The sequence below is a fragment of the Thermobia domestica genome, chromosome 3 (assembly GCF_964235325.1).
Source record: "Thermobia domestica chromosome 3, izTheDome1.hap1.1, whole genome shotgun sequence".
Classification (NCBI taxonomy): Eukaryota; Metazoa; Arthropoda; class Insecta; order Zygentoma; family Lepismatidae; genus Thermobia; species Thermobia domestica.
The window spans coordinates 116,271,447-116,289,737 of record NC_137456.1 but is presented as its reverse complement, the minus strand read 5'-3'; the positions used below and the strand labels follow the sequence as shown (position 1 = coordinate 116,289,737).

The window sequence follows — 18,291 nt, the reverse complement described above, 5'->3', positions numbered from 1 at the left end:
TAACAATTTTGCGAATGATCCGTGTGAAGCTCTAATTAACGCGGACATTCCTTTATGAAAATTAGAAAATGTTTCCTTTAGCAACTTTCTCGAGAAATACACAAAACAAAAAGTTCCAAGTGAATCATCTTTGAGAATGACTTACGCGTACAGCAGAACTATTGACGATATTCGTAAAAGTGTTGCTGACAAAAATATATGGATTTCAATTGATGAAACTTGCGATATTCTAGGACGTTGTAATTGGAACTTCGGGAGGGGAAGAAGGCACACAAACATTTTTAATTGCATCAGAAGTTCTGGAAAAAGTAAATGGCACGACAATTGCACAGGTTTTTACAAAATAGCTGAGTACTCTGTGGCCAGAATGTGTAAAATTCGATAAGGTCCTTTTGTCACAGACGGAGGTGCATACATGAAAAGTGCAGGAAAAGCCTTTAAGATTTTATTCCCACGTATGCTGCATGTCACCTGTCTGGCACACGCGCTACATAGAATTGCAGAGGAAGTTCGTTCTCATTTTCCTGACGCTGACCTTCTTGTGTCAAATGTGAAAGAGGTATTTCTGAAAGCTCCTTCGCGAACAAGTGCGTTTTGCGAATTAGCCCGTAACTTCCGCTTCCATCACAGCTTGTCTTAACGAGATGGGGTACATGGATTACAGCTGTTCTCTATTATGCTAACAACTTTGAACCCATCAAAAGAATCATTGATTCTTTTGATGAGGATGATGCGTCTTCAATTAAGGTTGCTTAAAGTTTGTTTAAGAATAATTCTTTAAAAAATAAAAGTAAATAAATAAATTTAAAAAAATTCAGTCTTCATTGCTACACATTTTGCAAAGTTACCAGATGCTATTGCCAAGCTTTAAAATAATAATAATAATAATAATAATAATAATAAAAAGACTCGCTAGTTCTCTGAAAATCTTCAATGATACTCTCAGCGATCTGAGTGTTGTACCTGGTGACAAGGGCGAGTACATTCGGCGTAAGTGTGATCGTGTTTTAAGTGCTAATCCAGATTTGGGAAAATTGAAAGACATCGCTAGTGTTATGGAAGGTGATGCTGATACAACTGTTGACAGTGCCATGGATCCTTCCCAAATTACATGTTTCAAGTATGCTTCAGTGACATCTGGAAATATTTTCACATTTAAAGCAAATTCTTTCTGACAGGAGACAAAGTCTTTCCTTTGAAAATCTTAAGAAGATGTTAATAATTTCAGAGAACAAAAATATGAAAAACCTTTCGTAAGTGAAAATAAACTGCTAGTGTAGTGTAAAATGACTTCACTTTAGTGTTTCTTGTGCTTTGAATGTTTGTGCTAATGTACGCACGTGTGAATAAAATGTGATAGTGTTTTTAAGTTATTGTTTCATTGTTACTACTGAAGAATGGCGAATGAATTGTTAGATGTCGTATCTTCACGGGTTGCGCAAGTTAACATAATTTTAAGTGGTAAGTACAAAGTGCAAAATGAAACATTTTATTCGATTAGTAAACGAATTATAGCCTATTATAGCTTTTACATATTTTAGTATCTATTTTTTTCCCCAAAGTTCGTGATTGCTTATTTTATTTTGCCATTTTACCTGCCATTTTTGGGTGTTTATTTTGCAATTTTACCAGCCATTTTCGGGCTTTTATTTCGCCATTAATTCCGGGCTTTGGTCACGAGGGACGTGCTAGAGGGTATGGTAGCAGGAAAGAGAGGGAGATGACGAAGGAGGCTACTGAAAGATCATACGTGAAGACGAAGAAGTTAGCGGAAGACCATGGAGCATGGATGCGTCTCAGCTGCGGCAAGTGACCTCCCAATAAGGGCAGAATACCTATGATGATGATGATGATTTATAAAAAAGGGGGGACAGTCTAAGAGCTGCACTTCTATATCAGACCTCTTTATCCATAAAAACTCACCTTTCTTGTCACTTGCCTTCTTGCTCAAATCGTCTGCTAAACTCGGAACTTTTAACGTCAATGACTACTTTTCATCCTGCTATATACTTAATGGACGCTAATGGCTAATACATAGCCCTGTAGCTTACAATTTGCTGACCATTTTGGTTTTTGTTCCACATCGATGGAAGAACTAGGGGCGGAGATACTTCAGATTCGGTAACCCCTTACTACACCACCAAATTGCGCATGTTTGAAAACAAATATGGCTGCCACTCGAAACTTAGTCACTAAACTTAAAATAATGGTTGCTTTGAACCTATGAGGTGGTAAGGTAACTGCACATCAAAAATCAGATTTTTTTTTTTTTTTTTTTTTTTTTTTTTTTTTAATGTCGAGCAACATGCATTTGACCACTTGACATAAAATTAACCATAAGTGTTCGGTAGCAACCCTGCACTGGACTTTCACATGATTATTGCTGTATTTTGGTTTGTCATCATTGTGTAATGCTCTTAATTTGAAAAATTATCTGTCCTGTAAACATGTGCAGGTAGTGACAAGCTGCATAGGTGTAATGGGTGCGAATATTGTGTTTGTTTAAAATGAAATGAAATTTCTACTTTTCGTCCCACGTGTATGCTAAAGCAGACTGACCAATGAAAGTGAATGATTATGATAAAATTTGCGTATTGAGAATGTGGGAGGAAACAAGAGATCCCCGAGAAACACATGGTTTGGGATCGAATCAAGGACCTCTCGAATCAAAGGTGAGCGCTCTACTGCTGAGCTACCACGGTCCCCGTTGATTTAATCGTTACCGAAGAGGTGCACTGCACTAAAGCTGAGCATATATAAAAAGGAAGTGAGAGAATGCTATGCACAACTCTCATTTCATTGTTCTAATTAAGGACTCAGTCTGCAACATACCAGATACATGCATTGCTATTGAACACGTCACGTGTGTGAGTACGAATTAAGCATATAGAAAGTTAGCATACTCTCTAGAATGTAGCTCTGAAAGGATTAACCTACCCACCTTATGCCTGGTATGTTCAGTACACTGGAGAAGTCGTGTTGGCAATCCCAAGGTTAGTCGTGAAGTACTGATGTATCCCTACTTTACTGTTGCGTATAGTCTGTGGTAGTGATTAATTAATGGAAGAATTTGCAGTTATGGTTTGTGTGGAAACAGTGATGCAGCCGGGACAGGTATCCGTAGAGGAGACATCCAGAATACTCCATGTTTCAAGCGTTTAGGAGAAACGGAACAGTTGCAACCAATGGAGGAGACGAACTACCATAGGGTGTCTATCGGTCACGAAAATCACGCGAAAGTCACGAAATCACAAAACGGTAATGAAAGTCAAGAAAAAGTGACGAAATTTAACTTTTGGGTTACGATTTTTTTTTATCTGTACAAATATAAGTAGAGAATGGATAATTTTGTTCTATAAAACGTCAAAATGTACCGCCAAAAACGTTTATGATCAGCTTTAGATGCTACTAAATCGCAAGCAAAACACGCTTCTATCGCATGCATGAAAATTCGGCCTAATTCGTATCCAAATTCGCTTCTGAGATTGTTCTTCAGTTGGCACCATTCAGCAGTGGCGATGCGAATTGCATCGTATTACCGGATCAACCTACTCATCTAACCAGTTTAGCCGCGAAAAATTAACTAATGGAAGTGTGAACAAATCGAACGGGATACCTCGAGTAGATAAATTTGGTTTTCCTCTTTCACCGTTCATGTTTGACGAACTGTATTCTGCATTATCTGCATTATCGGTAATCGCTTCTTGAAAAAGAGTGTAGTATGTTCTGTTAAAACAGCCAAGAAACTGATAGCTGTAGATGTGACAAAGAGAATACTCTCGATGTTAGATCAGTGAATATCTTTGGTGCAAAAGCAGCATGCAGGAGAATACAAGAACTTTGTTGGAATTGAAGAGTGGCACAAAGTAAATGCAAAATAATCTATTATATTTGCAAAGAAAAGTAATTGTACCTAGCAAACTACGATATACATATTTAAGTAGGTTGCATACTCACCATTTGGGGGGTGGAAAAAATGATAAATACAGCAAAAAGGCAAGTATGGTGGCCAGACTTCATTTCGGATATCCACAATTTTGTTAAAACGTGTCATTTTTGTCAATCCATGACCAACGTTCCATTTCAAAGAAAGTATAATAGTTGGCCATCAACTAAAAAACTGTGGCAGAGAGTGCATATAGATCATTTTTCAATGTTTGGATTTGTAGTGTTATTATTAACAGATGTCTTTTCCAAATGGATCAAGGTATGGGTTGTGAATAGTACGAATTTTCAGGAAACTGTGGAGAAATTAGAGGAGGTTTTTCAATTATTTGGTTTTCCAGATACTCTGGTTACGGATAACGGACCACCATTCACATCCATAAATTTTAAGAATTTTTGTGAACAAAGAGGTATTTATTTGATGCACACACCGCCTTACCACCCGCAAAGTAACGGAACAGCAGAAAGAGCAGTACAATCAATTAAAAAAAATATTGAAAGTAAAATTTATACAGGCAAACTACAAAGTGAGCAAAAGGATGTTTGAATCATGGATTGATCATATCAATTATGTATATTTACATACGAATTCCAAGTTTTCAAACAAGACGCCGGCAGAAACGTTATTAGCCTTCAAACCTCGTTCTTGGTTTTCTATTCCTCGAATTAAGCTGGATAAAACACAAAATGAGACGGAGAAGATTAATGGACAAACCATTTGGGTTAAAAATAATCAAACTTCCATACCGAAGTTTATTAGAGGAGTATTACTAGATAAAGCGGGAAATAACACTTATAAAGTATTAGTGAATGGTTTCACTCAAAGTATTAGTGAATGGTTTCACTCGTCTGTATCATGCTCATCAAGTTAAATTTGGCATGGACCGGAAAACCGGCAGAAATACAGGGAAGGTCCAAACGAAAGTATGAGAAATGACTTGTTGAGGCCAGGGAGCACTCCAATATATCCGACTCTCTGGCGACAATACAGTTCTCAATCAGTTTCACCAGGGGAAACACGAGACAATGAAGTGCTAGAAAATATCAGAAGATCGACAAGAATAAAGAGACCTCCAGTTTGATGGGGTTACACGTAAAAAGAAAGATTTTTTTTTTTTTCGTAAAGGGGAGAGAGTTGTTGGAATTGAAGAGTGGCACAAAGTGCTTATTAATATTGCACTGACCGTTGCTAAGTTAAGAGGCGTTAGTATGTAAAAATGAAAAAGAAGAATGGTTGCGATTAAGACGATTGATTAATTCGTAATCAAGATTTCAGGGCTTTGTACGAAATGGAGTTAATGAGATTAAGTTATTGAGCTGGATTACAATAGTGAGTTTTGTGTCAAGTAAGATATGTTTGGTTTAATGTTTACTTGGACTCTGTGTTACATAGTTGCACGTTTCTTGTGGGAAAGACAAATAAAATAATTTGATTAGCATATAATTTTGATTATCAAACTTGGAATTCTTTCTTCCAGAAAATATTGTAGAAATTTTCTCGTTTCTTTGTTTACATGATTAATTAATCAGAAATTACCATTACGCAAGGTTTGGATGAAAGGATCATCATGCCTTTCTCTGCATGTGATGACAAATAGTTCTTTCAGAGAATCTCGTATTACCAGTGGTGCTATTCTAATTTTTTAACAACCGTCTCTCTCTCTCTCTCTCTCTCTCTCTCTCTCTCTTATATATATATATGCACGAGGCGTATTCCAAAAGTAAGGGCCGTCGACGTATAGTGAAATGGGGATAGACCGGAACACAATTTCACGCATACAATGCCAATGACAGACTATGACGAAGCCACTCAGTGATTGTCTTGAGTCAGTAGGGGTTTGGCAGTCGTGGAATACAGATCGCAATGGCCGCGAGAATTGTTCCTCCTGCTAGTTGTGAAGTGCGCGATGTGATATGATTTTTGTTTATAAAAGGAACTGACACAAGATACGCGATTTACTGACCTTGTCAAAGAATTCGAGATCAAGGTGCTATTGCCTATCCTCGACCCCGTAATAGTAAATATAAGAGTACTTCGAAGAAATGAGGGGACTTTGTAAAAGATTTTTGTTTTTGTGCGTGTCAGTGCTACGAACTACTCCTGAGGAAGAGGTCACCAAGCATTCTTATGACTTTGGGCTTCTGTATGCAGACAATTTATCCAGTGACTTTCCACGAGAAGTGTTGACTTTCAGAGACACTTTTCAAGACAGGCTTTCAGATCTTTCTACCCACGAAGAGATTCTTCATTTTATTACCGAATCTGACCTCAGCTCAGCATTTCCAAAACTGGTGACTGCGCTTTGTTTATATGTAACTTTTCCTGTTACAGTTACAACGATCATTCTCTAAGTTAAAATTAATCAAGACATATCTCAAAAACAGTATGATCCAAGAACGCCTTTGGGGTGTAGCTATGCTGAGTATTGAGCGGAAAAGAGTTCATGAATTGGACATCTCTGATCTGATAAAAGAATTTGCAGAGTGAGGGAGAAAAATTTCTGATTTTGTATACAATATATATGAATTTGAAATTCTTTTGGTAATACTGTTTGATACATTACTTTTTATTTACACTACTACTGCAAAAAAGTCCGAATTTTACCACCATATAAAAAGAGAAACAGTCAATACCCTCCTACTGATAGTTTTCGGTTTATTACCGTTTCTTCGCGTTTCATAAGTCATAGATGGTCATGCTTGGGGCCTATTCGATGGGTGAGGGAGGCGCCACTAGGGGTTTTGCCTAGGGGCGCCAAAGGCCATTGTTACGCCACTTCGTATGCATTGTTTAAGTCTAGCTGTGACTTATTATATCTTTTGATATATGCTGAATTTTGACAACATCGAGGTGAAGGTTGACTAGTCACATAACTTAAAACCTGGATAGGAGATGTCGCTTACCGTACAATATTTAGTTTTCCTTACCTGTGTGAATATGTTCGAAAAATGTATCGCTTTCGTCACTCATAAGTAGCAGCAATGTGAAGCACATGTAAATCATCGATTTCTTTGGTTCTTGATCAATTCATTCATATTTTCACCTTTTCTAGTTTCTCAAAATGTCATACTACAATCGAATGATTAACGCGTAGTTTCTTTGCAACTTCTCGTATTGTCGTTTTCCACAGAACTGCTTCGGGGATCCGCTTCAATTCGTAGTATCCAACAACCGAACGACGTTAGTGATATTCCCTATCCTCCAAGAGTACAACATAATTTTTAGAACCAACCTTCTATTATATGGTCGCCACTGGCGTATTTACATTTTGTTTCGGAGGGGACTTTGCCTGGAAATGTGAAAATTTTGCAAGATATTTCATTTACTTTACTATAGTAAGAAAGATTTCGGGGGGGGGCTTAAGCCCGGAAGCCCCCCTTAAATACGCCACTGATGATCTCTTACATTACCATAATTTATATCTCACTTTCATTAATGTTCCAATTTGCTTTGGATCCTATTCGACCGAATTTAAATAGTTACGCTGCATTAGAGTTTGGAAAATTGTATAATATTTTCGCTTCCTATCGTCTCAGGCATGAAAATAGATAAATACATATATATATTTCCTATGACATATATTTCTACAATCTGCTAAACATAAGCTTTCAGACGATATTAACAAGGGATACAAGCAGTATATTTTATTAGGGATTAGATTTCTGAGATGTCAGCATCTATGGCCATTTACTTCATCACGTATGAGGATGACATCCCTCAGCGAGCACACTGTCGGGGGAAAGGGAAGAAAGGAAGCAGTCTGGGACCTGTATGTTAGGTACCATTCTGTTATTTCCCTAGTGTGAATGAGGGAAACAGGAAAAAACTCACTCAAAATGGCCGGTCTGAAAAAGCTGTTACACTTTTTCGACCGGGTATCCCCACCAGGAACCGAACCCGGGACCGCTCGCACCAAAGACGAGAGTGTTAGCGACTACGCCACGCATATTTTATTATCACTGATAGTATCAAAATAAAAGTTCCCGAATTCCTACAATAATTTTGTGCAGACCAAGCGAATAGGATACGGGGAAATTCTACCGTCCATCAGGATATTGCATTCAGATAGCTTCAAAGCAAATTGCTACTTCATTTTGCGCATATCATGCCGGGTTCAGAAACGAGCCGCCACTGGTCTTATTAATAAATTATTCCACAAAGACTACTGTTTGCGTTATTTCCAAAGGTCAAGTACAGTACAGTACAGTAGACTCTGCACTATCCGGCCTAGTTAAGAGACAGAAAAAGAGAGAGAAAACTCCATAATAAAATGAGAAATGTTTTGTAAACTATCTACTAAACTTGTAACGTTTTCATAAAAACGCAACTGTGTCAAGAAGAAACAGTCATCGATCAAGGACATTTTCTAAAACTAGATACTAAACTATATATTTTCACTTTTTTACGCCTAGTTAATTTTGATCGCGAGGCGTTAAGGGTGATCCGTACTACTTACGGAAGTACGTTAGTACTCCTGATTTACATTTTTTTTTTCATGTTTCCTGTAACTAAATTAGACATTAAATTTATTTTAAAATGGGTACACTACTTTTATTCTTTTTGACTTCCTTTTCGTATAATACCGTTTAAACGTATGTTACCATATTAACAAATATTTATAAATTGTCTGTAATATTAATAAGACGGAATGTGATGGTAAAAAGTGTGTTTTTAATGGTATGTGTGGAGCAACAATCATAGTACTCCAATGTACCCGGCATTTCTATTATCCGGCTTACTCTTTTGCAACATTAGACCAGATAGTCGGTAGTCTACTGTATATACATTTACGACACACGAGAAGAGAAAATTTTCGAAGGGAAACGAAAAATGCTTGCCTAAAATCGATTTAAGACCAGAGAGAACCGTTTGGGAATCGACGCGAGACTTTTACAAAAAATTAGACGAGACAATAAACATTTTTGTTTCGTCTCGTGGGTAACACTAATATGACATTTTAAGAAAGTAATTGTCATTCCTCTTCTGCTACTGCCCCGTCGAATCTCCAAAAATCCTCTCCTAGTGGTACCTATTGTATATCTTGTCCAAATTTCAAGTTTCTAGCCTAAGCTGTTTGGCCTGAACGTTGATCAGTCAGTCAGGACTTTTTTCAAATATAGAGATACATGAATACAGGCCGCTACTAAGGGGAAGGAACGTGCCCCGGGCGTGTGGTTGGAGGGACACCTAAAAGGACAATAGATAGATGTACATATAAATTCGGGGGCGCCGAATTTTATGTTTCCCACGGGTGACATAAACTCTGTATGAATAATGAAAAAATAACCGTGAAGTTGACAAGCCACTTACGTCAGACCCCAATTTCGACTTTACACGTCGCTAGTGCTACGTTAGTGTTTGATAGTGACGCAAATCGTTAGTACTCCACAGAAAACGTGTGCTTTTTTTTTTTTTAAAAAAAAATAATGGGTATAGGTCTTCTAACTGCATGCCAACAGGCCCACGTCTAAGAATCATCTCAAAAATGAGGTTAACCGTTAGAGCAAGTAAGTGCTCATTAGTGCCATTAATATTAACGTTAATGCCTCCATCGTACAGCTCTTGGAGTAATAATATGGCTTTAACAACTTTATACATCAAGCTTACCTTATTAAAATTAGCAAAACAAACATGATAACACCACGCTCTTTGCTAGAGTCTCAATGTGTTCCTATATTCTCGCGAACATAATGGGCAATATAGATGTGCTGCCTGACGTGCCCAAGTTAGTTACTTTTTCTTCTTTTGCAACTATTGTTTATCTGTTATTTTTGCTAGTCTGCAGAGTATTCCTTACATTAATATGTCTTTGTCCTTGATAGTCATTGCGTATTTACAAGCAGTATGTCATTACTGTTAGGAGATATAAAAAAAAAAACAATAGATAAGTTCTGCTACTTAACGGTTCATATTTATCTTTTTACAGTACATAAACTAATAATAATAATAATAATAATAATAATAATAATAATAATAATAATAATAATAATAATAATAATAATAATAATCCAGCATAAAAGTTATCAATTGCATCACAGTGGCAACAAGCGACGCATATTTTAACTTCATTAAAATTCGTTTCTCACGATTTTCTCGAAAACTACCCATGATAACATCTTCATTATGTCATGTTGTTTATCTCGGTATGATATGTCTTATCTCTGGACAATATCACAGTAAAACAAAAAATATTAGGAGTACGTTGTACTTTTGGGCTACATCTCATTAACCATGGAAAGATTGAGTAGTGTATACTTTAGGATGTAAGTTTCAGCTTAACTTGCATCACATTCTTAGGATTACGAAAAGGAAATTTGTACGTTTGCATTCGAACATAATTCTTAGGATTAAAAAAAGAAAAATATTTTTTTACGAATTCCGTGATTTTTGCGCAATCTGGAATTCGGAATTCCGAATTTTTTTCCGATTTTACTTTCCGGATTCCGGAAAGTAAAAAATCAGAATTGGCCATCCCTAGTAGTTAGCATCTACTCTCCCGTGACGGTATGTCTTGTTCACTAAAAAAGCACAGGCGGTATGCCTTCATCACTGAAAAACCAGAGGCGGTATGGGATACCACCGCATACCATCTCACTTCGACCACTGATGACAAGAGACGGAAGAAAAGTAGGAAAACTGCTCCCGATGAAACGAAAAAGGGAGAACACGTGTTTACAGGAAGAGAACGGTTTCATATAGGGACATTTAACGCAATTGTGGATTCTCTTATCTCTGAATTGTGTAGAAGGAAAAAGGCATACATGATAAATGACAAATTTAATTTCTTCGAAAAACTGGGTAATGTGGACTGTCAAACCATCCGAGCAAAAGCGAATGCATTGGGTCTCCTTTACAAAGATAACTTAAATGTAGTGATGAGCAAATGCAAGACCAAGACCAAGACCGGGGTGGTCTTGGTCTTGCACACCCAGTCTTGGTCTTGGTTTTGCATGCAAGAGTCTTGCAAGTCTTGCATTTAAGAAATCTCAAGCTTTTCATAGGTAAATTTTACTCTGGATATAAGGGATAATAAACTCTACAATGCGCTAATAGTAACGGAAACACAATGTATGTTTCTAAAAGTAATAAGTTAACTTGGTGTAAGTATAATAATAGTGTACAACATAGATGATGACTTTTATTTTTTTAATGGGTGCCCACGCTTCACTACTTATATGCCTAAATCACAACGTTTCGTAATCTGTTTATATTTTTTAACAGATTCAACACTCCACGGGTTCCCAAACTGTGGTGGTTACCTTGAGACGCATGAAAGAAAATCAAGACGGCATAGATCATTGAAATACCATGAATTAGAAAATTATTTTTACACTCTAAAGGCGTCAGATTTTTCTTTTCAACCACGATTAGCAAACCCTTGTATTAAACAAACTTCCAGTTAAATACTGAGATTTTGTTTTACTGATTCCAGTATGTACTCTATGGGGCATAAACATGGACATTACGCAAAAACGATTTAAAAAATTGCAAGCTTTCGAAATGTGGGCATGGAGAAAAAAAAAGGAGAGAATTAGCTGTGTTGAACGTAAAACGAATGAGAAGGTGTTAAAAATATTAGCAGTAGGGGAAAAAGAAGAATTTTAGATATTGTTAAAGAGGAAGAGGAACTGATTAGGATATTGGCTGAGGAGGAACTGTATTATGAGGGACGTGCTAGAAGGTATTGTGGAAAGAAAGAGAGGGAGGGAGAGAAGGAGACTAGTTGAAGGAAGATATTAAAATAGAAGATTGCTACGTCAAGACGAAGAGACTAGCTGAGGAGCACCGAACGTCAAACCCTTCTCAGTTGCAGCAAGTAATTTGCCAATAATAGCAGAACAGCTATGATAATGATGATGACATGTTTAGCAACATTGACCAAAAACAAAAGAGAGAGAAAATTAAAATAATAATAATTATTATAATCAAACCTCTTAACATTTTAGAATAATTTGAGTGAAAACTGAAAAGTGTGTTTCCTAGTGTTACCTATTTTTGTGTGGAGACTAGACTCAACTGTCTGTCTTGTATAAACTCAATTTATATGAATACTTTCGACCTGTATTGGAAATACAAAATAACTGCATCAAACTCCAAGTTATTTGAAGTCTCACTTGTGAATATGGATTACTAGCATCAATTATCCATTTCGTTGGGTTAAACTAAAAAGAATAGTAATATATTTTGTTTGTCAGTCACTTTTTACTATTAGTAAAGCGCTCTCTGATATCTGATCATTTTCGATTATTTTTATATTTCTCTCTCCCCCTTCTCCCCAAGTTGCGGGGCTGAATTGGGTTTAAACGGCATCAGAAGTGTCACTGTTTGTCTCAGACACCAAAAACTATGGATTCGGCACTAATATCGGCCATTTTCAATAAACTTATATATCTCCTCCTCCCCCATGTTGCAAGGCACGGGATCGGAAGCGTCATTGTTCATCTCAATGACCTCGAAAACCATGAGTTCGACATTAATAATTGTCATTTTCGATACTTTTTTTTATATCTCCTTCCTCCAAGTTGTAGTGCTAAATTTGCATTTAAACGGGATCAGAAGTATCACTGTTCACCTTAGCGACGCCAAAAACTATGGATTCGACACTAATATTTGATCACTTTTTATCATTATTATGTATTTCCCTCTCCCCCAAGTTACAAGGCTGAATTTGGTCGTAAACGGTATCGGAAGGTCAGTATTCAACTCAGCGACTTCGAAAACTATGGATCCGACACTAATATTCTTCATTTTCCATCATTTTTATCTCTCTTCCCTTCCCTCCGCTAAGCTACGGGGCTCAATTTGAATTTAAACAGCATCGCAAGTGTCACTGTTTAGCTCAGCGACCCCTAAAACTATAGATTCCATTTTAATATAGGTCGTTTTCGATCATTTTTAAATATCTTTCCCCTCCCCCTTCCCTAAACTGTACCGCCAAAGTGATAAGACAGAAACAATCTCAGTCCGATCCTCATCTATGTTGAAAATGAGTTCGAGTTCGGTCGGGTGGTTCAAGAGTTACTAAATTTTATTTATTTTTGTATATTTTCCATCCCCTTCCTCTCCCCTAAGTTCTACCGCCAAAGTGAGTTGATAAAAACCACCACAAGTCCGAACCTCTCTGTGTTGAAAATTTGATTGAGATCGATCGGCTGTGTCAAGAGTGATAAAGTCACAATGACAGTCACTTATATTTTTAGTTTTTTACATATATCTCCTCCTCCTCCCCCTCTCCTACGTTGCACCATCAAAGTAAGATTATAAAAATCGCTCCAGGCCTGAACTTCATCTATGTTGAACATTTGATCAAGATCGGTCCGGTGTTTCAAAAGTTATATATATATCCTCCTCCTCCCCTACGTTGCTCCGTCAAAGTGAACTGACAGATAACATTCCAGGTTTGAACATCACGTATGTTAAAAAATTGAATTGGTCGTTTGGTTCAAGAGTTATTAAGTTTTATTTATTATTTTATAACTCCGCCTTCTCCCAACCCCTAAGTTTTACCGTGAAAGTGAAATGATGAAAACACTCCCAGGCCCAAACCTTATCTATGTTGAAAATTTGATCGAGATCGGTGGGGTGGTTCAAGAGATTAGTAGTCACAAAAATAGTCACTTTCAATTTTATAATATAGATTTATTGTAGAATAATATTATATCACTCAATCCTCGATGTGCCGTATACCTGAGGAGGCTAAAAGTTATATTAATAAACAATTATTCAACGTACAAACATCCGTCCATGAAATCAAACTTGCGATCACATACACTAAGTTTTTGTCAATGTCATGAAAATGTTATTTCGATATTAATTTTCTGAGCACACACTAAAAGTTTCCAACGGATGCTTGAGTCTCGGAGCCAAGGCCATACCCATGTGTTGACACCTATGGTGTACAGTATTACCGATGTTCAATACTACATTTCTCTTTAGTTTTGGAAGAAGAACACCACTAATATGCTTTGAAATGAAATGAAGTACAGTATCTAGTTTAACGTCCCACGATTATGCATCAAGGGTAAGGGAGACGGTAATAATGAGAAATGACTAAAATGGTGGAATGAAAAATGTAGGAGGAAATAGAAAAACACTGAGAAAATCCACGCACACAGTGTTTGTCCACCAAAAAATCTCACATGGCGCAAGATGATGTGTGGTTTGAAAACGAGCAATACCTACAGAAAACGCGAACAACCAATTCAGAAAACGACATACTGTAGCTATATGTTACAGGGGCAGATCTACTCACACGAATTGCATGAACTACTGGGAACACATTCACTCCAGTAGCATTTTTACTGAAACCAAGAAATCAATCTCCTTCTTTTTTACATTCTATATAAAAAAATTAAAAAATCAAGTAGTGTCTGTATTTGTGCAAGACTCTTGCAAAAACTGCAAGACCAAGACTCTTGCGCTCATCACTACGACAGGTTTTCGAATGAATGTATTTATTTCAAAGCTTACTTGAAAGCGTGTGGTGTAGACATCAAAACTGCATTTGAAAAGTTGAAGTACATTCAAACAAAGAAACTCGAAACCATCTTTCCCAATGTAGATATTTGCCCAGTGGCGGATCTAGCCGGGGCCGGCCCCCACAGTTTTTTTTTTTGAATCACAAAAATAATTTATTATGTATATATTTTTGAAAGTTTATAGTAAATTAATGATACATTTATCATAGTCTGGGTTCTGGCGTCCCCCTCCCCCCCAGGTTTTTCCTTCTAGATCCGTATCTGTATTTGGCTACGAATGTTTGTAGTCTATCTGCGCCAACTTCAAACTCTTCAGGGAAAAGATATTTTTCTGTGTTAAAGCACGTTAAGAATCATTTACAGTCCAGAATGCACAACAAAAAACTTTCAGCTCTTAGTAAAATGTGTATTGAAAGGGAACTGTTAAGAAATATATATTTTGAAGACGCTAAAGCCAGAAAAAAAAAAAAAGAGTTTTACTCTGTAACAAATATCGTACTATATCCAGTAACTGTTGATGTTTAAAGGTAAAAACAGCGTTTGCCGTCCGTATTACGACATGCAAAGATGTAGCCCATAACCACTGTAAGATTCAAAGCGTCATAAATGATTGTTTTACGTAATGTGATGAACGGAGTTTTTGTATACTGGTATGTATATATTTTAAACATGAGTTGTGCTAGTGTTTCATGAGAAGTGTGTAGGTGTGTGTTGGGGATGGGGCACCTTATGCCAAAGTGTCTAGGGTTGCCAGAAACCTTAATCCGCTCCTGGTCTTCGGCAACGGTTAAGTTAACAAAACACCATTTGAAGTATTCTCGTCTTCTGTTAGGCCAATGCAGCTTCTTACTAGGGTACAGTGTTCATGGAATAGATAACTTTCCAAACAAATAGTATTGCATAACGACGACAAAATAAAATAAAGAAATTACGGTTTGCAAGACTAGCAGTACATTACTTTTCTGTGGGACTATCCTTGGATTGCCCCGCCTCCTAATCCATTTAGCATTAATGGAATCTACAGTCCAACAACGTAACGCTTTCTTTCACCGGGTCTTAATCCAACTAATCGTTCTTCAGTAATGGACATTTTTGTATCATTCCGACAATTGTTTTGGTGAGCCGTAGCTCGGAACCGACGAAAATTTCTGGTCAGTAGTTCCGTATCTAATTGCATCTTTCGTCATTGTTTATCATCATCAACACTCCAAGTCCCAGTCAAGGTCAGAGAAACACCCTGTGTATTGATAGTGCTAAAGATGTGGATTCCAGTTGTTTGAGTGCAGTTCCTCCTAAATTTACAATTCTTCATTGCCCTCCCCCCCTTAGTAAGGGAGAAGCGCAGTTGGTTGTGCCAAAACTCAAGATATCTTGCTTTGTAGACTAAATTTTATTCAATTTATCGTTTTTAAAACATATCATTATTGTATAATTAAAGGTATTTATTTTTGCCAATTTCAATGAAAAATTATGTCCACCTTCAAAACTTTGAAAGTCGTTAACTGTGCTATAAAAACTGGGTTTATGTACTCCTGCTCTTGGGTAGTATTGTGTGATTATTTCTTTAAAGGTATTGTGAATGAATATTGAATATTAAATGAATTTGTATTTGATTATTTTTTTTTAAATTTCAGTTCTTGTATAGCTGTAGCTGATACTAAGGTTAATTTGACATCCCATGCTGAAGCAGATAAAAGATATAAGTGCCGCTGGTGTCCTATGGTCTTTACAAGTTCTTCAGTACGCTGCAGACACGAATTCCTTCACACAGGAGAAAGGCCATTCTCGTGCGCTATTTGTTCTAAAAGTTTCAGTCGTACAGATACTCTGTCGAAACATGTGAAGACTCATAAAAGTTGTGAAATTTGCTCTCGAGGTTTTAAAAACAGGCAAGAATTGGCCTCTCATCTGGATAAACATAAAATGTAAACTGTGAAGTTGTGCACCAATAACATGAAGAGGTATCATAAAAAATATGACGAGAAAGCTTTATATTCCTAATAATAATATTTTTGATGTAATAAGTTTTCTGACTTATTTTGCTACCTTGTTTTTCTATTGTGTAGTTCTAAGAAGTAAATTCTAGGTGTTAAATAACGATAAACCATTCTGAGATTCCTATGGTAACATTATGAAGATTTTATTAAGAGCAGTAATGTAATTTCTGAGCCATTGACAACATGCTAGACTGTTGGCTGATTTGGAGTTTATCGTCCCTTTTCAGGACATGCGTGGACCTGGATCTTTTCCGCTGATACCGCGTAGACACAAACCAGCTCCATACACAGTAGTTTTATTATATTATGTAAGCCGAAATGCTTGGTCATCGCACTACGTGGATAAGTTTGTAAAAAGTATTTGAACTTCTTCTCCTTAAGATAGATATTTCTATTAAAGTATAGTTATAAAATTGTAATATCACCTGCTTTCCCCTCACTTACCCTCATAACGATGAGGGATTAATTTGGACATAAACGGAATCTCGAATATCACTGTACATCTCAGCGACCCTGAGAACTAATAATTGGACACTAATAATGATCGTTTGTATTACACGTCATCCTGTTCCATCCACCCTAGCTCCTTTTTACACCCATGCCGAAAGTGAGGTAAAACCCCAAGTTAGGCCAGATTCAACTCATGTATCAAAAATCACCACAAAATCGGTGCAGTAGTCTTGGAGGAGTACACGGAAAAACAGTGTTACACTCATTTCTATAGAGAATGTTCCCTCTCCTCTGTAAACGGAATTTTTTTAAAACACTGTGCGTGTTTCCCTTTATTTTTAATGAAGAATTTATATTCCGATTTTCATCTTTTTAACGTGGTGGACTCGTGAGATACTGTATTCTGGCATAAATTTTTAGCCCCCTCTACCCCCCTGAGGATACACTCCGTATTCAAAGCAATGTGATAAAAACCTAAATTAGGCGAGTCAAACTCCTGTACCGAAAATAATTAAAATCGATCCACAGTCGTGTAGGAATTCACGAACAAACATCACTATACTTATCTGCAGACTTTCAAACTATGTTATGCGTAAGTGTCGGAAGTCTTATAGAAGCTTTGTCTGTCCGTCTGTCGACAGGCATCAAAACACAAATGATAGATATCGAGATACAGTTTCTTGAAATCGATTCAGCGTTCCAAGAATAGATTCCATCTTCTTCGTTAACTCTGTTCAAACTGAAACTGGTTCAAATTAGTCATTTCCGGTTTCAACATTTATTGCCATGGAAGAAAAACGGTAACGTTTAGCGAAAAACGGTTTTTTGAAAACGATTTAGCGCCTCAAGAGACGACCCGCTTGGGAGAGTAATACTCCCGGAAGTACGTTTTTTTCGCGCGCTACCTTTGCCAGCTGTTTTAAGTTGGTCACAAAATTTATATCATGAGGGTCAAGGTGAAACAAAACGAGCCCTGTGGGGTTTCTAACCCGTTCCTACTACTTATCTGCACAGAAGTAAGTAAATAACTTTTTTAGTATTATTTTCATCTTATTTTAAGGAAAAAAGTGTTACGAAAATTAAAAAAAAAAAAACTCTTTGGGCCGGGTTTGAACCCACGCTAAAAGCGACTTTTGTTACTAGCTCGTAGCGCTAGCACGCTCGGCCATGAGGGTCGACAGCAGCAAGCGTTTGATTTCTGCTATATGCATGCTACGTGGCAAGACATGTATAACGCCAACCAATCAGAACCGTGTACTTAGTTCCTACTTCTGGGAGTATTGCTTTCCCGAACTAGGTCACTCAAGAGACCATAACGTCACAACCCGCAACGTTCTACCGAAAATGATTCAAATTTACTACTACTACCGGTTTCAATACTGATTTCCATATATCTAGAACGGTAAGATATATCGAAATC

The 18,291-nt window shown here is 37.0% G+C and overlaps 1 protein-coding gene across 1 annotated transcript in view; it reads left to right on the top strand.

Annotated features, from left to right (window-relative positions):
• The window catches only part of LOC145680676 (uncharacterized), a 79,000-nt gene extending 62,552 nt beyond the window's left edge, over positions 1-16,448 (top strand). The window contains exon 4 of the mRNA XM_081751539.1: positions 16,059-16,448. Coding sequence (XP_081607665.1) covers positions 16,059-16,353 — 295 coding nt within the window. The 3' untranslated portion in view covers positions 16,354-16,448. The remainder of the gene's footprint in view (positions 1-16,058) is intronic.
• Positions 16,449-18,291: the final 1,843 nt, after the last annotated feature.